We start from the raw sequence: 19,444 nt of genomic DNA, 5'->3' as shown, positions 1-19,444 counted from the left end.
GGCTCCAGGCTCCGAGCTGTCAGCACGGGGCCTGACGTGGGGCTCAAACTCACGAACTGTGAGATCATGACCCGAGCCAAAGTCAGACGTGCTGACCCACCCAGGGGCCCCTTCTATTTTAAGTCACTGAATATTAGGCTAAAGGTCCTTCACGTTTAAACTTTGTTTACTCAGAGTTCAATGTGTTTGATCTTCAGTTACTTGAGGAGGCTTTACCTCCCTGGTAGCTGTATAATCCCTGCCATGGCAGTGTCCTCACCGAAGGGACCAGCGCTTGACATGGTGTTAACCTAGATCTGGCACAGCAACGTACGGAAAGGGAAAGACCGCAAAAGACGGACTAGTTATCGTAGCCAAGTGCAAGGCTTTTGCATTATTTATTGTTTTCGCCGTGGTACAAGAGGACTATTAATGATAGGTATTTACTGACCGCTTACTTTGGGGCCCTCCATACCCTGTATCGAAACCACCTCCCCGCTGGCCTTCCTCCTCTTGGAGTGGGGAGCCCAGGGCCCCAAGCACCCGGAACGCTAGCTCGGCTACTGGAGAATCAGAGACCCCACCCTGAAGAAGCCGGGGGCAGGGAGGGGAGAGCGGCGGTAACGGGCACTTCCGCCCGCACGAGGCCTTCCGGTGCGGAGGTCACCATGGCGGCGTCCTTGGCTCGGCTCGGGCTCCGGTCTGTGAAGCAGGTTCGGGTTCAATTCTGCCCCTTCGAGAAGAATGTGGAGTCGACAAGGTACTTGGAAGCGGGGACGGGAAGGGGCGCGCCTTCCTCCCGCTGGGGGTCTAGGGGGTCTAGCCCTCTCGGCCGGACGCTCAAGCTGTTTTCCCACCGTAGGACCTTCCTCCAGGCGGTGAGCAGCGAGAAGGTCCGTTCCACCAATCTCAACTGCTCGGTGATTGTGGACGTGAGGCACGACGGCTCCGAGCCCTGCGTGGACGTGCTGTTCGGTGGGCTGGGGTGGGGAGGCGGACGGAAGGGGCGCCAGGCAGCCCGCGCGTCCTCAGTCCGGGGCTCGCCGCCCTCGCCGTGCCTGACTCGTTTGTTTCTTCCCCAGGAGACGGGCATCGCCTGATTATGCGCGGTACCCACCTCACCGCCCAGGAAATGCTCACAGCCTTCGCCTCCCACATCCAGACTAGGGCTGCGGCGGGGAGCGGGGACAAGCCAGGCGCTGGTACCGGGCGCTGACAGTGCAGAAGAGATCAACAAGCAGATTTTAGCTTGGGATTGTTAGGACACTTACCTAAAAGTTTGAGAGACTTCGTCACTCGAATCACCATCTGGAGGGCCATGGAGCGCCAAAAAGAAAAAAAAGAGCGAGCCCTGTGACTACTGATCCAACCAACGTTTCAGAAACGAGACATGATTGGAGAGGGATCTGCACAAACTTGAATTTATTTCATTTTCTTACCATCACTCCCTGCTTTACCCTTTTGAATATGGCTTTTCCCACCACTCACTCAAGGTACCTCTTGCTCTTATTAGCCAAATCCAGCGCTGTTTTTCTCGGTCTTCATAGTTCCATCTCAGTAGCATCTGCCACTTTTAATTCACTCCCTTGTGGAAGTTCTCTTCCTCATGGGTTTTTTTTCTTTTAACCATAAAATTGTACTCTCATCCTTCATTTTCTTCTGTATGTCTGAGCATTTCATCCTGTCATAACTTGAACTCTGGGGTTAAATCCTACATTTCTGTTTGGCTCTAATCTCAACGACTGTGCTATGGTCAGGTTACCTACTACCGATTTCCTCCAAACCCCACCAAACTCTGTGTCCAAAATAGAATTGATAATCTTACATATACATATACTTTCCTCTCCCCCTGACTTCTCCATTCCTTCATCTGCTTCATCTTCTCAGCCACCTGGGCTGGAAACCGCAGCATTATCTCTGCTTCTGCCCTCTCTCTTTCCCTGCATATCCAGTTAGTAAATTCAAAATATTCTTTTTTAAACAAAAGCTTCTGAAATGTTTTCTCCGTTCCCATTCACTTTCCTGTATCATTGTATTCTCCCACCCAATCTCCTTTTTTTCTGACCGTTTTTGCTGCTGCTTACTTTTATCTTTCAAAGCACATCACTGTTTTTATGTCTCACTACTTGTTTCACACTGTGCCCAATGCGTTTTTCATACTGGGTTACCAACTCATTAGTATGGATCATGAAATCGATTTAGAGGGTTAAATCAGCCTTTCAAAAACAAAGTAAAATAGAATAAAAAGTATCAGAGTGCATGGCATGGAGAATGGGAAGTACTCTTTTAAGAAATTTAAGTTTTCAGCATAATCATGAATATATATATAAAACATGAAGTATGTTTATGTGTGCGTATCTGTAGGTACTTGGTTGCAGAATAGAATTGTTTCTTATCATGGGTTGTAGGAAAAGATGGTTGATGGCTACTGGTTTAGAGAACTTCAGAATCCTTAGACAATCAAGGATTTCTAGACACTGGCTGCTGTGTACTTTGCCAAATACATTTTCCATGACTTTGCTATAGCATTACTACACTGCTTCTCTGCTTGAAAGGGTGCTATCTTCAAGGGCTGTTTTTTTCCCCCTCCCCCTTTAAAAAAGAAACTACCAAAAACCAAACCAAAACCTACCAGGAGGCAGTATGGTGTAGTAAAGAGCCAGAATTCCTAAGGTTGAAATCTTAGCTTGCCCCTAAGTAGTTCTGTGACTGTGGAAAAATTACTTAGTCTCTCAGTGCCTGTTTCCTCATTAGTAAAATTGGGATAGTAGTACCTATCTTCTAGGACTGTTGAGAGGATTAAATGAGTTGCTATTGTAAGTGCCTAAAACATTACCCGGAGCATATGTGTTATCTAAGAGGCCTTATGCTATAGCCAAAAGGATACTGACAGCCTAGATTTGAGTTCCCCAGCTCAGTGGCTAGCTGGCTCTTCTGTCTGGCCAGACTTTACCTCTCTCCTCATCTGTAAAAATGGGCATGGTTCAGACATTGTTGTAAACATAGATTGAATGCTGGCACTGTGAACTTGAGGTTGGGCTGTTTTTTCTGTGTCCCCAGCACTTTGCATAGTGCCTGATACATAGTGTGCAATTAACATTTGCCGAGTTTACAAATATTTACCATCTACCGTGTGCAATTAGTACTGTAACTGTGATTAGTACTGGGATACAAAGATGAATAATGAAACCCAGGAATGTAATAAGTGCTACAGTAGACATGTGAATTAGATGCAATGGTAGCAAGGAAGAGAAAGACATGAGTGACCATTAGGTTTGGTTAGAAGGTGATTGTTGAAAGAGCAAAAAGTCTACCAGTGGAGGGTAGGGCCAGATACCATATTATAGCAAAATTGAAAGCGGATATATGTAGCATAAAGTACTAGCTTTATATAATGAGTTTGGATGGGAGGTGTGATAGTAGCTAGAGTAGCATAATGATGTCAAGTAGGGTGTTTTAAAGGATGATAGGGACTTGTACTTTATGAAAATACCTTTTAAAAAGTTTTTTTAGTGTTTGAGAGAGAGACAGAGTGTGAGCAGGGGAGGGTCAGAGAGAGACAGAGACATAGAATCGGAAGCAGGCTCCAAGCGTTGAGCTGTCAGCACAGAGCATGATGCAGGGCTCAAACCCAGGAACCCTGAGATCATGACCTGAGCAGATGTCAGGAGTTTAACTGACTGAGCTACCCAGGTGCCCCTATGAAAACACCTTTTATGCTAAGGTAAATGTTGCCTCCTTCCTACAGCCTTTCCTGACCTGAATATAAGCTATCCTTCTAAGCTGCTTCACTTCGTGGTTTGTAGAAAAGCGGGGGAAATGCATTCTCGAAGTGCATGCACCACCATTCTGGTCCTATTAGGATTCATCTAGATAAGGAATCCTGGACTGAGTGGATATCTGATTTCTCTAAAGTTACAGGTCGCTTGAAGACTGCTGGAACAGGGCCCCTGGATGCCTCAGTTGGATAAGTGTCCCACTTCGGCTCTGGTCATGATCTCACAGTTCCGGAGTTCAAGCCCCACATCCAGCTCTGTGCTGACAGCTCAGAGCCTGGCACCTGCTTCTGATTCTGTGTCTCCCTCTGTCTGTCCCTTTGTCTCTCATGCTCTCTCTCTCTCAAAAGTAAACAAACATTAACAAAAAAAAAAAGATTTCCCGCTTCCTTTTGGGTCCACTCCAGCACACTCCACTTAAGTTGGAAAGAAGGCATGAGCGTGGGCAAAACGATCCGGTCTGTTTTAGATACACTTCGGCTCTACGCTAGCCACTTCCTGGCTCTGTGGCCGGGGCCAAGTTACTTGAATTTTCTAGGCCACAGTTTTCAGCCACCTGCCTGGGGCGGGTTAGGGGGCGGTTAAATGTCATCCACTCGGGATGGCGTCTCAGGTTGTTAATATATAGTCATTTGAAAAACAAAACAAAAAAAGCCAACGTGAGATTACTTGTATCTACTAGCCTGTGAAATCCGCAAGGACGCCAAAGAAACGTTAACCCAGGGTACAGCTAGCCCTATAAACCACGCGGGTGACGGCGGTTCCGGACTTTGAGACTTAATCTGACGTGGCGGGGCGGGACTTCCGGTGGGAGACGGAAACGGAGCGAGAGGCGCGGACCGGCAGGCGCGGGTGACAGGTCTGTGGTCTCCGGGCGCAGCGCGGAAGCCGGGGAAGCAAGGCAGGACCTGGGCTCCATTGCCGCCTCTCCGAGCACTGCGACGCCGACGTCCGTGCCAGGATGGCTCGGGGCGAGCGGCGGCGCCGTGGAACCCCGGCAGAAGGAGCGCGGATAGCTGAAAGGGTGGTTCGGGGTGGCCCCGCACGACGGGGCGGCGCGGCCCGTGGCACTGTCGGGAGAGCGGCTCTGGGCGTTGTGGTCCTGTCTCTGGCCCTGGGCCTGTCAGGATTCTGGCTGCTGGCGTGGCACCGTGTGCGGCGGGCGGTCACACTGCACTCCGCGCCCTCGGCACTGCCTCCCGACTCTTCCAGCCCCGCCGTGGCCCCGGACCTCTTCTGGGGCACCTACCGCCCTCACGTCTACTTCGGCATGAAGACTCGCAGTCCGAAGCCGCTCCTCACCGGTAACTGGGTCTCGGGGCGGGAGGGCAGGCAGGCGGACTCTTAATCTGGGCGCCCCAGCTTCACGCCAGAACAACAGTGGGGAGGGATGGTTCAGAAGAGTTATGAGGATGAATGATCGTGAAGTTCTCGGAGACCCAGAGGGACAGGTCCCCTGCTCTCTCTTTGACTTACGTGGCCATTCTACCCCCAGGACTGATGTGGGCGCAGCAAGGCGCCACCGCAGGGACCCCTAAGCTCAGGCACACGTGTGAGCAGGGGGACGGCGTGGGTCCCTATGGCTGGGAGTTCCACGACGGTCTCTCCTTCGGGCGGCAACACATCCAGGATGGGGCCCTAAGACTCACGACTGAGTTCGTCAAGAGGCCTGGGGGTCAGCACGGAGGGGACTGGAGCTGGAGAGTGACTGTAGAGCCTCAGGTCAGGGCCTCAGGACACCCTTCCCCCAGCCCAGACTCCCTCCACCCTTTCTTTGCTGCCAGCAAACTCAGTATGTTGTGAAGGTTAACAGCAGGGGCTCTGAATCTGGCTGCCTGCCTTAAACACTTGCCTGTATAGACCATCTCTATTTACTATCCATAATCTGTGGTTTCTGTGTCTGCAAAATGGAGATACAAATAGCACTTTACTCATAGGATTGTAGGAATAAAAGAAAATGATGTGTAGAGTTCTTAGCATAGTATGCAACACAAAAACACTGTTTCCCAGAGAACCCTGTGCAAATCTCTATACCTCATCTCACTAGGTACTTAACGCTCATTGACCCTCAACACTGCAGATATATGTTTACCATGTTGCTCCTGCATGGCGTCCCTTTGAGTAAGGCTGGATTTTCAGGAGAGACTACTAATCTAATGCTATGTTTTTCTGTCCTCCTTGGTCACACAGGCCTCGGATACCTCTGCCCTGCCTTTGGTGTCCCTGTTCTTCTATGTGGTGACAGATGGCAAGGAAGTCTTAGTACCAGAGGTTGGGGCCAAAGGACAGTTGAAGTTCATCAGTGGACACTCCAGTGAACTTGGTGACTTCCGCTTTACACTTATGCCACCAACCCATCCAGGGGATACTGCCCCCAAGTATAGCAGGTAACGGGGAAGAGAGTGTGGGGTGATGGTAGGGATGGTATGGATGCTGACTTAGCCTGATATCTATCTCCCCCACTCTACCTTCTTTCCACCAGTTAGTTCCCTTCTCACCAGGCTCCAAGTCCCCTGCATTGCCAAGACCCTCCCATCTTGACTCTCCTGATCACCTCTTATTTCTCTTTATAATCCCCACGATTTTCTCCTGAGTAATATTTCCAATTTATCTTCTTCCCTTCAAGCTACAATGTCTTCTGGTCCTCCAACCCAGGACTTCCCTTGCTCACAGAGATGGTGAAGAGTCGCCTAAGAAGCTGGTTTCAGCATCGGCCCCCAGGGGCTTCCCCTGAACGCTACCTCGGCTTGCCAGGATCTCTGAAGTGGGAGGACAGAGGCCCAAGTGGGCAAGGACAGGGACAAGGGCAATTCTTGATACAACAGGTGACACTGAAAGTCCCCTTTTCTGTGGAGTTGGTGTTTGAATCGGGCAGTGCCCGGGCAGGAGAAAGACAAGCCCTGGCACAGTTGGCAGGCAGCCTGCTCACCCAGGCCCTGGAGAGCCATGCTGAAGCCTTTAGAGAGCGCTTTGAGAAGACCTTTCAGCTGAAGAAGAAGGGGCTGAGCTCTGAGGAGCAGGTTTTGGGTCAGGCTGCCCTCAGTGGCCTCCTTGGTGGAATTGGCTACTTCTATGGACAGGGTCTGGTGTTGGCAGACATGGGGGTTGAGGGGTCTGAGCAGAAGGTGGACCCAGCTCTCTTTCCACCTGTCCCTCTTTTCACAGCAGTGCCCTCCCGATCATTCTTCCCACGAGGCTTCCTCTGGGATGAGGGCTTTCACCAGCTGGTGGTACAGCGGTGGGATCCCCGCCTTACCCGGGAAGCCCTAGGCCACTGGTTGGGGCTGCTCAATGCTGATGGCTGGATTGGACGAGAGCAGGTACTGGGAGATGAGGCCCGAGCCCGGGTGCCCCCAGAATTTCTGGTGCAACGGGCAGCCCATGCCAACCCCCCAACCCTGCTTTTGCCTGTAGCCCACATGCTAGAGGGTGGTGACCCTGCTGACTTTGCCTTCCTCCGCAGGGCCTTCCCCCGTCTGCATGCCTGGTTCTCCTGGCTCTACAAGAGCCAGGCAGGGCCAGTGCCACTATCTTACCGCTGGCGGGGTCGGGACCCCGCTTTGCCAACCCTGTTGAACCCTAAGACACTGCCTTCAGGGCTGGATGACTATCCCCGAGCTTCACACCCCTCAGCCAGTGAGCGGCACCTTGACCTGCGGTGCTGGGTGGCACTGGGTGCCCGTGTGCTGGTGCGGCTGGCAGAACAGCTGGGAGAGGCTGAGGCAGCTGCAGAGCTGGGCCCACTGGCTGCCTCACTGGAGGCAGAGGAGAGCCTGGATGAGCTGCACTGGGCCCCAGAGCTAGGAGTCTTTGCAGACTTTGGAAACCACACAAAAGCAGTGCAGCTGAAGCCTCGGCCCCCCCAGGGGCTGGTGCGGGTAGTGGGCCGGCCCCACCCTCACTTACAGTATGTGGATGCCTTGGGCTACGTCAGTCTTTTTCCCATGCTGCTGCGGCTGCTGGACCCCAACTCATCCCGCCTTGGGCCCCTGCTGGATGTTCTAGCTGACAGCCGCCATCTCTGGAGCCCCTTTGGTTTGCGCTCCCTCGCAGCCTCCAGCCCCTTTTATGGCCAGCGCAATTCAGAGCATGATCCTCCCTACTGGCGGGGTGCTGTGTGGCTCAATGTTAACTACCTAGCCTTAGGGGCTCTCTACCACTATGGTCATCTGGAGGGTCCCCACCGGGCCCGGGCTGCCAAGCTCCACAGTGAGCTCCGTGCCAATGTGGTAGGCAATGTGTGGCGGCAGTACCAGGCCACAGGTTTCCTTTGGGAGCAGTATAGTGACCGGGATGGGAGGGGTATGGGCTGCCGCCCTTTCCAAGGCTGGACCAGCCTTGTCCTACTAGCCATGGCTGAAGACTACTGAAGGGGGAGGGTGAGAGGGGAGCCAGGCCCCCACTCTGGACTAAAGGGACCAAGTCCCTAGCTTCTGCCCCCAGCCCTCAGATACTAGCGCTTCAAACTTTCCTCAGCTCATCTCAGGTGTCTCCTTACTGTCATCCCACAAAGCCCCGGGGTGAATGTGAATTCAGAGTCTATTTTTCTAAATAAATTGGAAAACCATGCCAAACTCCATTGCTTTTGCCAATTTTGCCTCACCAAGAAGTCTTAGCTCAGTCCAGACCTTAGAGCTGCCTGCTTTTCTTCAGAGGAGGTTGGGAAACGTGGCTATTACCTGTCCCCTCAAATCCAGTCAGGTCAAGTGCGATGCAGAAGTTCAGCACCAGTCCACCCAAATTCACAAGCAGCTGGTTCACATCTCTTTAATGAGATCAAAGGCTTCTGTGTATGTTTTAGGGGGTAGAGCTAGCACAGTCCCCCAAACACAGCCACTCTCCTCAGGATTCCACCCCTTTCAGGCAGATTCGAGGAGGCAGGGAAAGGCCAAGGAGAACTCAGAGGAGTTGGGGCCAGGGCTGTTTCTGGTGGGCAAGTAATCCACCCACCCTCCCCAAACTGATTATGGGATGTCCCCTTCACTGGAAGCTAGCCCCACAGGAGAGACCTGGGGCACAGGATCAAGGGGCAGCACACAAGGGTCCTCCAAATCTGGTGGAGTGGCACTAGCCCTAGCTTCCTTGATTGGCTCGCCCTCACTGGAGTCAGGACAAGGGCAGAGCTCAATACCTGAGTCACCAGTCAGGCGGCGATAACGGCAGGATGGGGGCGTGGGGGCGGGGCTCACCCCTGCCCCAGGCTCATCCTCTTGATGAGGGGGGGCACTCTGGTGGGAGGAAACACCTTCCACATTTGTTCCCTCGCAGTGGGTAGGGCAGCTAGAAGCAGAGGAGCAGCAGGTACGTTCACTGGAAGCAGTCAAGGGGCAGCCTGAGGCTGCAGTGTAAGGAGGCGGTGGTGTGCCAGGGCGGTGAACCACATCCTCGTAGGCAGGGGGTTTGAAGGCGCTGAGAAGGCCTGCAGGAAAGAATGGTATGGTCGGTGGGGCAACCAGCAGTGGGGTAGTAGTAGTATCTTTGCTATTAGGTAAAGTGTGCTTTGAAATGTCTGAAAAGGGAATGTGGGGATGATTCAGGGTTCTGGGTTGGGAGGGGCCGCTGGTAGTGAGCCCAGAGCCTCAAGCCACTCACGAAGGTCAAGCAGTGAACCGGAAGGGACAGGGCCAGCCCCATGGCATGCCCCATGGTAGGCCAACAAGTTGATCTCACGCTGCCGCTGCTGTTGCTGCAGCCGGAGTTTAGCTCGTCGATGACGGAAGGCGCAACAGCAGCTAAAGAGGATGAGGACAGTCCAGAGCAGCCAGAACCCTGCAAGGGGTGAGGGAGGGTCTTAGATACCTCCCACACAGAGAAAGGTCCATGAAGACTGGAATTTTGAGGCCCAAGGGCAGGTGGGCAGAAGGACCCGAGAATAGCCCCCTTGGAGACTCACACCAGAGCTCATAGTAGTAGGTGCAGCAGCCTGTCTCCCCGCAGCAGTGACCACTCTCACAGAGGTAGGGCTGGTTGTTCACTCCTGGGCACAGCTCTCGAAGCTGGGAGCAAGGAGGCACTTAGAACCAAGGGAGATTCCAGCCCCAGGCACTGTCCACCCCCACCCCGCTGCATGCACGGACACAGTCCCACCCTGTGAACCAAGCTGAGCTCAGAGACCTATGGGGAGGGGAAGAGTGATGGAGAGAGGAGTGTTCAAATGTCAGAAGGGCTGTCGACGTGAAGGCCCGTGAAGGCATTTGGAATAGCAAGTATCTATCTAGAGAACTAAATGCACAGTGTGGACATACAAAGAGGCAGATTTCAGTTCTGCATATAGGAGACCTCTCACACTCAGGCTGGCTCCCCAGGGTGTTTTCTGTTAACAGAGTGTCTGGGCAGAAGCCAGAGGGCAGTCTGAGCCATCTCAAAGTCTCAGACAATAGGTAAGGGGCTTAAGGTAATTTCCAATGTTAAGATGCTTTCATTATCCTCCCGGGGCCTGCCTCCCCACCCCCAAGCTGGGTCTTTCCACCCTTGGGTCTCAGGCTTCTTAGGGTATAGGAAGGGCCATATGAGACCCAGAGCAATGCTCCCAACCAGATGGGACTGCTGTGGATGATAAACGATGGCATCCAGGGCGTGAGTCTGGGTTCCAGCTCTTCTCCAAATTGCTCCCTCAAGAGAAGACGCTGCCCGACTCTGTTGTGACAACAGGCACACAGAAAAACATCACAAATAACTGTTGCAAGACAGAGAGAGCTTCCCTGGGCCTCACTATGCCTCTGGTCACTGGAGAGCCACTGCAAGCTTCCACTGCAGCCATGGGATGGGGTCTAAGAAGCTGCAGGCAAAGTCAACTGCATCTACGTTACAAAGTTTAGACAAAGAGTAGAAGGGACATGTTTAGGAACTTCACAGTACCTTTGGCTACGTGAGTTCCTCCCCAACCCCGCAAAAGGAAGGGACAAGGAAAGGGAAAAGAGAAATAAATGGCTGTCGTGATAGGCTTTTGGAACAGTTGGGATACCTGCTGTTGCGGCACCCGAAGTGCCCCCCAGGCTTCCTCGCTGCCGTTCCCGCTGCTGGCCTGAGCCATGCCTCCACCTACAGCCCCCTGTAGACCACAGCCTCCTCTATTGCCAGGCGCCCCGCCCCTGCCACCTCTGCCATGGTCCCTGCCCGGCCCATCTTCTCTGCCGCCACCATCACTCCGCGGCCGGAGCTTCCATCCGGGGAGAGCGCTGCCAACTAGGACCCAGATTGCTCGGTCCTACCAATCAGCAACGCCTGCCGGCGGGCGGGCCAATAGCAACGGACCAGAGGTTTCTCCCAGTGACCAATCTACAGCAGTGCCTCTGCCACTCTCCCAGACAACAAGAGCTTACACAGACAAAGAGTGGGGTAAGGTTCGACCCACGGCCCTGACTGACAGCGACAATAGCCAATATGGACAACAGAACGGGCTCTGCGTTATCAACCAATGAACGGCCGCCCAGAAAAGCAAAGTTTCTGCTGATTGGCTTGAGCGCTATTTTCGGGATGACGCCGAAGGCCCAACCAAGCCAGGTAACTCCGATGAAGAGGCGGGGGAGGGGGGGTCCCAAAAGTCCGCCCAAGTTTGGGGGGCAGATCGGTCAGTCTTCTTTAAGCCTAGTGGTCGTTTCCCGGGGCTTGATGCAAGCTTCCGTGAGGGCATCGTGTGTGCGGGGAATTGACCTGCCCATACCCCATTCCCCCAATTCTGTACAAGTTGAGGCACCGGATGAAATTTAATAGGGTGGGGAAAATAATGAAAATGGGGGCAGAGGAGAGGGCGCAGAGTCCGGGTTAAGTAAGGACCTTAAGTAGCCAAAAGGGGAGATCCGGGGCCCTCGGGCCCTCCAAGCCGCATCTGCAGGTTGATACGGTAGCACTGAAGGCTGCAGAGCGCCTGGCCCGTGCGGGAGCAGGCGTAGCGGCGCGGGTGAGGGCAGCCCGGGACAGAGCATCGAGGAGGAGGGCCAGATGGGGATGGCCGCTGAGACACTGGCGCGGGGGCGGGAACGCCGGGTGGAAAGGAAAGGGTGGAACCCTGTGCCCCGCTGCTGTAGCGCACCATGGGGGCTGGGGCCACGGCCCGCCCGCCCCGCCGCTCGCCCCTCGCTGCCCCTCGGCCTCCCCGTCCGCTGGGCGCCGCAGTCTTAGTGAGGCGCTCAATAGTCTGGTTCTTGTGCTCCTCCGCCCGCCGAGCCGCCTGCAGCCGTCTCTTCCTCGCCCTCTCCTCGCGCTTCAGCAGCATCTCCTCGGTGAGTGCCGGGGCAGGGCAGCCCCCAGCCACGGGCAGTGGCAGCATCGGAGAAGGCTGACTCCGCGCCTTCTGGAGCAGAGCTCGCTGGGGAGAGACAGACCGAGGGGTGTCAGAGAGAGGAGTTCTGAACAAACGAAGGCAGGGAAAGCAGGGTCTTTGAGGAGTGCTGGACTTGAGAGAAGAAGTGGAATGAGCACCTCTCCAGGTGCCTTTTAGTACTGCCTCCTCCCAGATCCCCAGACTTTCGTCTTTCGACCCTTGACTCTCAAGAAAAGCATTAGTAATATTTCCTGCCTGCTCCCAAACTTTGTTTACCACCTCTCCAGGGTGGTTTTGTTTTGTTTTGTTGCTGTTTTAAATCTTTTCATCTCAGTGGAGAGCATCAATTGGATAACTGCTCAAGCCCAAAACTCAGGGTTACCCTTGACTCCTTTGCTACCCCTTCCCTGACTCCTAACAGGTGTCTATTTCCAAAATAGATCCAGAATCCATCTGATTTCCTCCTTCTCCACAATTTCGCCTTGGTTCAAGCCACCACCCCATCTTTCACCTGATTCCTACAGCTTCCTGGCAGATGTTGCTTCTACTCCTTACCTCCACTAAGAAGCCAAAGTATAAATATACCAAAATATAAATCAAATGTATCACTTTCCTGCAAACAATACTTTCATGGCTTAGTCACACTTATTTTTCTCCTTGACCAGTACTAGGCATGTTCCACTCTCAGGGTCTTTGCACCTGCTGGTCTCTGCCTGAAAAGCTCCCCTGGTATTGGAAATGTAGTTTCTTCAGAGAGGTCTTCCCTGACTACACTATCTAACATTTCTTCTCCACCACTTTCTATTTCATCACCCTATCTTTGTTATAAACCGTGCTCTTCAAAATTATTTATTTACTTACCCCTCTCCCCCCAACACACACACACACACACACACACACACACGCACACGCACACGCACACACGATACCACTCCATGAGAACAGAAACCTTTTCTGTCTTTTTTTCACCATCGATATCCCCACTGCCTAGTAACATTCTTGGGACATGAGAAATTCTCAATATATGTTTAGCAAGTGAATAAAGAATGAACCGACTTACCTGTCGAGCAGTGAGCAGCCTTTCGTTGATCTCCTTCTTGAGATCTCCATTGTCATCCAGCTCTCCCTTTTCCAGGGCATCCAGCCACCTCTGTTCCTCCTCTTCCTCTTGACCCCCTAAGCCCCCCGACAGGTCCCGAAGTGGGGAGGGGGATAGATTACTGTCTTCATCTGGAAAGCAAAGTTGGAAAGCTAAAAGTAAAATTGTTCAGATGGGGAACCCTAATTTAGCCAAGTTAATACTGGGACACTCAAAATTCTCACCATCCTCAGAACCAACCCTCCTCCTTTAATCAGGTATAATGAGAAACCCAGTTTCCCCACCTCCAGATCCTTCTCACCCAGCCAGGCACGGTACTGCTCAAGGGGGACTCCTTCCATAGGTTCCTCTTCATTGTCCACAACCATAAGGGGAGAGGGTGATCGAGGACCTTCAGGTATCACAGTGAAAGTAGGAACACTGCAGAAAAGCAACCACTGTGTAAGCTGAGCAGTTGTCTCCTCCTGCTTGGTAGCTTTTTCCAGTCCTCCCCTGCACCCTCTTGGGTTCTCGCTACCTTAACCTCAGCCCTGAAATCAGTGTCCATTGTCTTCTATTGGAAAGCCCAGAGAGCTTCTTCTCCCTCTGCTTGCTCCTAACGTTCCTCAAATAAAACCTTGGCTTTCTTGGCCTCACCTCTTGGTGCCCAGGACCTGCCCACCCAGCTTGATTTTGAGTTTAAGCTGGGGCTTGGCAGGTGACGGCTGCGTCGGCCCAGCCTCCTCTTCCTGATGGTGTTTCTTCTTGTGTTTTTTCTTGTGCTTCTTGTGCTTTTTCTTGTGCACTCCATGGCCGTGGGCACCCGCCAGACTCAATTCCAGTGCTTCCCCTGCGTAAGGAAAGCCTGTCAACAGTGGACCACAACAGCCGGGCAGGGAAAGCCTTGAAGAACCCAATACCCCCGAAGGGGCCCACTCTTCCCGCGGTACACGCTGTTACCATAACAACACCTCCGCCTTTCTCCTTCCCACCTGTGGCTAAGTACCCCGGAGGCTCGGAAGAGCGAAAAAAGGGACTCCTGAGAACGCCTAACTTGCTTTACCGACCCGCGCCTACCCGGTTCAGGGGCTTCCATAGCCCCAGATGTGCTCCCGCGCCGCCACAGCTTGCTCATAGGGTCCTGCAAGGAAAGGGGACTGGAAAAGATAGGAACACATGCTTAATTGCCTTTTCCGCCCCGCGGAAGAACTGACTCCCGCAAAATAACAAGCTACTTCCGGTGCGTAACAACCATGCTTGTGCGGGGCACGCTCGGAGGCTAAAATCCTCCCTGAGAAACAATGAAACGTCTAACGAAAGTTCCGGACCTCTGAGGCTGGGACAGCTTAAAAGGGCACGGCTTTGCCTTCGCTTCGTCTCCTCACACTCGGTTCCAGGACTCAGGGCGGGCGATTCAATTATTATTGTACCTAAACGTGGAAAGCGTGTACTCTGGACCAAATTCGGTGCTTAGGCTATGAGGATACAAAGATGAACATGAACAATTTCCCCTGCTTTTGAGGAGCTCACAGCGCACTGGAGGAGTACGTAAGAAACTATACTGCCGGTAAATGGCAGAAGTATTTAATAGGACAGGTACCCTAGGAGCAGAGCAAACTGTATTTAAGCCTACATTCTCATCAGTAGAGAAATGATGAATGAATTATGGTGCACCTATACAATCTGGAACACTTTATTGCCAACAAAAGTTAAGAGTGATAAGTAACTGATAACATTGACATGGAATTTAGATCCTAGTGGGTAATAGCACTGGAGACGATCTAAGTGTCCCTCTAACGAAACACCAAAGTAATTTGGTGTATGGACTTGGCACATCCATACAATGGACAGCTATGCTGCTATTCAGAGGAATGAGGCCTCCGAATGCTCCCAAGAAACTAGTGACATCAATTCTGATAGGTGACTAAGAGGAACAAGGGTGAAGGGAGACTTATTTTTCAAAATATACACTTTTGTGCCTTTTTAACTTTGTATAAAATATGTGTCTTTTTTACCTAATAAAAAAAGAAGAACATGGGGTGCCTGGCTGGCTCAGTCGGTTAAGCGACAGACTTCAGCTAACTAAGGTCATGATTGTATGGTTCATGACTTTGAGGTCATATTAGGCTCTCTGCTGTCAGTGCAGAGTCTGCTTCAGATCCTCTGTCTCCCTCTCTCTGCCCCTTCCTCCCCCCTCTCAAAAATAAGTAAACATTAATTTTTTTAAATAAAAAATAGTTTTTAAAAAGAACAACAAAGTAGATTTGTATGTGCTGATACATGAAATAAGAAAGGTGAGTTTCAATAGGATGTGATTGCATTTAAAAACTGTAATATGCTTCTATATACATAGAAAAAAATGAGGAATGCATACTACACCTTAATTGTGGTTATCTTTAGAAATTGGGGTTGGGGAACTTCTACTACCTAGATCTGTGATGAATTTTCTTACAGCCAGTATATATCATATTTATAAATAGAAAAATGTACCGCCTATATACAAATGTTTAAGTATGTACAAGATGTGTGTCTGAACTAGATAGCATCAGGGAACAAAGAAAGAACTGATTCAAGAGACATTTCAGTGACAAAATTAAAAGGAATCAATGAAATTATATATGAGAATTCACGAAGAAGTCAATGTTGTATAATGATTAAGATTAACAGAATGGACTTTGGAGTCAGACTATCCTATTATAAAAAAAATAGTTCCACTATTTATTAGCTGTATAATCTTGAACTAAAAAGTTATTTAAGCTTTCTGAACCCTAGATTTCAGCTTTGTAAGATGGAATGAAGTAGGATTTACATTAGAGGGCTCTTTCAAGGAAAAAAAGTGAATCAAGAATGCAAAGTACTTTGTACCTGGAAAATAGTAGATGTTCAATAAGCAAATGACAACAACAATACTTGACTTCTGCATTTCTGGCCCAAGTATTTAGAGGGAGCGTAGTGTTTTAAATAAGAAAGTGAACATAGGAAGAGAAGAAAGTATGAGAATCAGTTATTGTTGCCCAAGGTGAATTTGAAATGCCTGAGTGAATGCCCAGATGGAGATGGAATACTGACAGGAGAAGCCAGTGCAAAAGGTGTGAGTATGGGTGTCATCAGCATAGAAACAGAGGTGCCCCCAAAAGCATGGGAATAGATGAGACATTCCAGAATGAACAAGCAGATGAAGAGGAAAAGACCAGGAACAGATCTGAGTGATCATCTGTCCTGGATAGGCAGGCAGAGTGGCCAGGCAGAGTTGAGAAGAAGAGGCCAAAAGAGGGCAAGAAAGTCATACTTCAACAGATGAAGGCTGTGATCAGTTATGTGTAGTCCTGCAGAGGGCAGGCTGAGCTCCTAGAAGGAGATGCATTCTAGCAGGTGTGAAGGCAATAGTCCTGTATCACCAGGGGTTAAAGTGAGGGACCACCTACAGTTAGTATTTGTCAAACACAGTATAATTTATAACCTGCTTTCATATCCTTTCTCTCCCTTGATCTCCATGGCAGCTCTGTAAGAGCTACTATTGTTACCTCATGAAGAAACTGAGGCTCAGAGAGGTTAAATGATTTAGTCAAAGTCACATAGTTAGGGAGTGTTGAGCCAGCCTCCAACAGAGGCTTCCTGACACCAGGCTCAGTGGTATTTCCTCAACATCCTGATGCCCAGCAGGGAGCAAGTGGCAACAGCAAGTAGCTGCTAGCTTCGTTATTTTGTTTTGGTTTGGTTTTGCTTTGTTCAGAAGAGATTTAAGCATGTTTGTAGGCTAAAAGGAAGAACTTTGTTCTTCTGAAAGAGTTCTTGGCCTTATTTTAAAAATATAATTTATTTTGTAATAATCGCAAACATACAGAAAAGTTGCAGGAAGAGTACAAAGGACTCTCTTACTTCCTAAAATCAGATTCTGCAATTGTTAACATTTGTCATTACCCCTCCCCCTCATTATCATTACTTCTTTTCTGATCTCAAAGTTGCAGACATGATGCCATTTCCCCCTTAAATATATCACCAAACAAGTACTCTGTTCTATAACCTTTGTGCAACCCTCCCAATCAGGAAATTAACATTGATAGAACGTGACCATCCAATCCACAGAGGGCATTCAAGTTTGACCAGCTGCCCAATGTCTTCTTTTCCTTTCTAGCCCAGAATCCAAATCCGGAATCATGCATTACATTTTCTTATTGTATCTCTTTGATTTACTTTAATCTGGAACATTTCTGCACTCTTTCCATATATTTCATGACCTTGACAATTTTAAAGAGTAGAGACCTGGGGCACTTGGGTGGCTCAGTCAGGTAAGCTTCCGACTTCAGCTCAGGTCATGATCTCATGGTTCGTGGGTTCAAGCCCCATGTGGGGCTCTGTGCTGACAGCTCAGAGCCTGGAGCCTGTTTCAGATTCTGTGTCTCCCTCTCTCTGCCCCTCCCCAGCTTGCACTCTGTCTCTCTCAAAAATAAATAAACATTAAATAAGTAAAAAATAGATAAAGAGTACAGACCTTTGGGGGCTCTTGACTGGCTCAGGCTCATTTGGTAGAGCATGCAGCTCTTGACCTCAGGGTTGTAAATTTGAGCCCCACATTGAGTGTAGAGATTACTTAAAAACAAAATTTTTAAAAATGCTTATTTATTTATTTTAAGAAAGAGAGAGTAGGAGAGGGGCAGAGAGAGAAAATCCCAAGCATGCTCTGTGCCGTTAGCATAGAGACCACCATGGGGCTCAAACTCATGAACCACAAGATCATGACCTGAGGTAAAATCAAGTGTTAGTTGCTTAACCAACTGAGCCACCAGGTGCCACAAGTGTATTTATTTTTGAGAAAGAGAGAGGATGCATGTGCAAGTGGGGGAAGGGCAGAGAGAGAGGTAGGGGAGGGAAAGAGAGAATCCCAAGAAGGCTCTGGCATTGTCAGTATGGAGACTAACGCAGGGCTCGAACCCACAAACCATGAGATCATGACCTGAGCCAAAACCAAGAGTCAGATGCTTAACCAACTGAGTCACTCAGGCACCCCCAAAATGAAATCTTTAAAAAAGGGGGGAACAGGCCTTTGGTTCCTTAGGATGCCCCTCAACCTGGATGCATCTGGTGTTTCCTCATGTCTCGATTCATAATTGTTGGCTGGAATACTACACAAAGAAGACTGTGCTGTGTTCTTCTCAGTGTATCACATCAGGAGGCACATGGTATCAGCCTGTCTCACTATTGATGACGCTAACCTTGATCACCTGGTCACAGTGGTGTCTGTCAGTGTTCTCCACTGTAAAGTCTCCATTGTTCACTTTTGTAATTAATGAGTTATTTTCTGGGGATATACTTTGAAACTACTCTGATAATCCTGTTCCCCATCAAACCTCCATCTACCAGGCTTAGTATCCATTGACAAATACTCTGTGAATCAACAATATGTAATAATTGCCAACGTAATCTTTCTACTTCCATTATTGCATCTACATGTATTATTAGTGGGCATGCTACTGTGAAGGGGTACTTTCTTTTCTTACATTCCTTTACATATGAATTATTTATATCATTTTCTGTTTCAGCCAGTGGGTTGTAATCCATTAGTATCATTATTCATTTTGATGCTGAAACATGTCCCAGGTTTGGTCAGTGGGCATTTCTTTAAGATGATTTCTGGGTCCTTTTGACATGTCTCCATCGTTCTTTGAGCACTTTTTTACTTCCTAACACTACAAAATGTTTTGGGCTCATCTTGTCCTTTCCTTTGAAAAGGGTGGGAACCAAGAGAGGCCAGGAAGTAGGAACATGTGGCTGAGGTGGCAGAGCTACACCAATGACACCACCGGAACCTGCTGATGAGGATTTCCCTGTTGGCACAGCCACCTGCTCCCCATGGGCTGCAGGTGCAATGATTATATCATGAACTCTCCCTGGGTCTTGTTTTCACTTGTTCAAGATTCAAAGTCCAGTTGGGAGCATTCCAGTTGGTTGGCTTAGGCCAAGTGCTTATCCCTGAGCTGTGAAGAAGTGTGAGAGAGGATGAATAACCTTCTCCAGATGCCATAATGAGGGTAGAGCCTCAGCCTACCAATATTGTCCACAGTGGGGGACCATGCAGAAATAGGAGGATGATTTGAACACCAAGTGACTGACAACCCCTTCTCCAGATATCTACTTCATAGTTGGAGAGACAGAGACACAGACATAAGTAAAGGAAAAAGTTGGAAAGATTACGTACCCAACCAGTAGTACACTGGTAAATTTTTAACAAAAGCTCCCTGAGAGAAAAGAAAAAAAACCAGCCCTGATTTATGGTGTTCACCTGATTCTGTTGTGTAACTACTCTCACCATGCCCAATTTCAAATGTGACATGATGGAACACAGGAATT

The 19,444-nt window shown here is 50.0% G+C and overlaps 4 protein-coding genes across 5 annotated transcripts; 2 read left to right on the top strand and 2 right to left on the bottom strand.

Annotated features, from left to right (window-relative positions):
- Positions 1–42: 42 nt before the first annotated feature.
- Positions 43–2,510, top strand: MRPL53 (mitochondrial ribosomal protein L53). The gene is made up of 3 exons (XM_043603775.1): positions 43–739; positions 842–954; positions 1,062–2,510. The coding sequence occupies exons 1-3, from the start codon at positions 648–650 to the stop codon at positions 1,193–1,195; spliced, it is 339 nt and encodes a 112-aa protein (XP_043459710.1). The 5' UTR covers positions 43–647; the 3' UTR covers positions 1,196–2,510.
- Positions 1,360–8,334, top strand: MOGS (mannosyl-oligosaccharide glucosidase). The gene is made up of 5 exons (XM_043603760.1): positions 1,360–1,472; positions 4,438–5,059; positions 5,251–5,477; positions 5,946–6,142; positions 6,382–8,334. Exons 2-5 carry the CDS (start codon positions 4,717–4,719, stop codon positions 8,123–8,125), a joined length of 2,511 nt encoding a protein of 836 aa, XP_043459695.1. The 5' UTR covers positions 1,360–1,472; positions 4,438–4,716; the 3' UTR covers positions 8,126–8,334.
- A 172-nt stretch (positions 8,335–8,506) lies between these two features.
- WBP1 (WW domain binding protein 1) lies at positions 8,507–11,162 on the bottom strand. 2 transcript variants are annotated; one of them, XM_043603773.1, is made up of 5 exons: positions 10,720–11,162; positions 10,290–10,391; positions 9,649–9,751; positions 9,348–9,524; positions 8,507–9,174 (listed from the first exon to the last, which is right to left on the bottom strand). In XM_043603773.1, the coding sequence occupies exons 1-5, from the start codon at positions 10,786–10,788 to the stop codon at positions 8,720–8,722; spliced, it is 906 nt and encodes a 301-aa protein (XP_043459708.1). In that variant the 5' UTR covers positions 10,789–11,162; the 3' UTR covers positions 8,507–8,719. The 2 variants fall into 2 exon arrangements, with proteins under 2 accessions (XP_043459708.1, XP_043459709.1); XM_043603774.1 differs by lacking the exon at positions 10,290–10,391 and having other exon boundaries at positions 10,720–11,065.
- A 280-nt stretch (positions 11,163–11,442) lies between these two features.
- On the bottom strand, positions 11,443–14,327 carry INO80B (INO80 complex subunit B). The gene is made up of 5 exons (XM_043603772.1): positions 14,174–14,327; positions 13,754–13,946; positions 13,419–13,537; positions 13,079–13,248; positions 11,443–12,063 (listed from the first exon to the last, which is right to left on the bottom strand). Exons 1-5 carry the CDS (start codon positions 14,229–14,231, stop codon positions 11,533–11,535), a joined length of 1,071 nt encoding a protein of 356 aa, XP_043459707.1. The 5' UTR covers positions 14,232–14,327; the 3' UTR covers positions 11,443–11,532.
- Positions 14,328–19,444: the final 5,117 nt, after the last annotated feature.

This window comes from Prionailurus bengalensis, chromosome A3, assembly GCF_016509475.1.
Source record: "Prionailurus bengalensis isolate Pbe53 chromosome A3, Fcat_Pben_1.1_paternal_pri, whole genome shotgun sequence".
In the NCBI taxonomy this organism is placed as follows: Eukaryota; Metazoa; Chordata; class Mammalia; order Carnivora; family Felidae; genus Prionailurus; species Prionailurus bengalensis.
This window is presented reverse-complemented; position numbering and strand designations above follow the sequence as displayed.

Coding starts and splice junctions, on each gene's coding strand:
- MRPL53 (XM_043603775.1), top strand. CDS start 648: ATGGCGGCGTCCTTGGCTCGGCTCGGGCTCCGGTCTGTGAAGCAGGTT. Junction 740..841: donor AAGAATGTGGAGTCGACAAG/GTACTTGGAAGC, acceptor TTCCCACCGTAG/GACCTTCCTCCAGGCGGTGA. Junction 955..1,061: donor CTGCGTGGACGTGCTGTTCG/GTGGGCTGGGGT, acceptor TTTCTTCCCCAG/GAGACGGGCATCGCCTGATT.
- MOGS (XM_043603760.1), top strand. CDS start 4,717: ATGGCTCGGGGCGAGCGGCGGCGCCGTGGAACCCCGGCAGAAGGAGCG. Junction 5,478..5,945: donor GAGTGACTGTAGAGCCTCAG/GTCAGGGCCTCA, acceptor TTGGTCACACAG/GCCTCGGATACCTCTGCCCT. Junction 6,143..6,381: donor ACTGCCCCCAAGTATAGCAG/GTAACGGGGAAG, acceptor CTTCCCTTCAAG/CTACAATGTCTTCTGGTCCT.
- WBP1 (XM_043603773.1), bottom strand. CDS start 10,788: ATGGCTCAGGCCAGCAGCGGGAACGGCAGCGAGGAAGCCTGGGGGGCA. Junction 9,752..10,289: donor ATCCACAGCAGTCCCATCTG/GTTGGGAGCATT, acceptor CCTTGCTCCCAG/CTTCGAGAGCTGTGCCCAGG. Junction 9,525..9,648: donor CTACTACTATGAGCTCTGGT/GTGAGTCTCCAA, acceptor CACCCCTTGCAG/GGTTCTGGCTGCTCTGGACT.
- INO80B (XM_043603772.1), bottom strand. CDS start 14,231: ATGAGCAAGCTGTGGCGGCGCGGGAGCACATCTGGGGCTATGGAAGCC. Junction 13,538..13,753: donor CAGGTCCTGGGCACCAAGAG/GTGAGGCCAAGA, acceptor GCTTTTCTGCAG/TGTTCCTACTTTCACTGTGA. Junction 13,249..13,418: donor GCAGTACCGTGCCTGGCTGG/GTGAGAAGGATC, acceptor TTTGCTTTCCAG/ATGAAGACAGTAATCTATCC.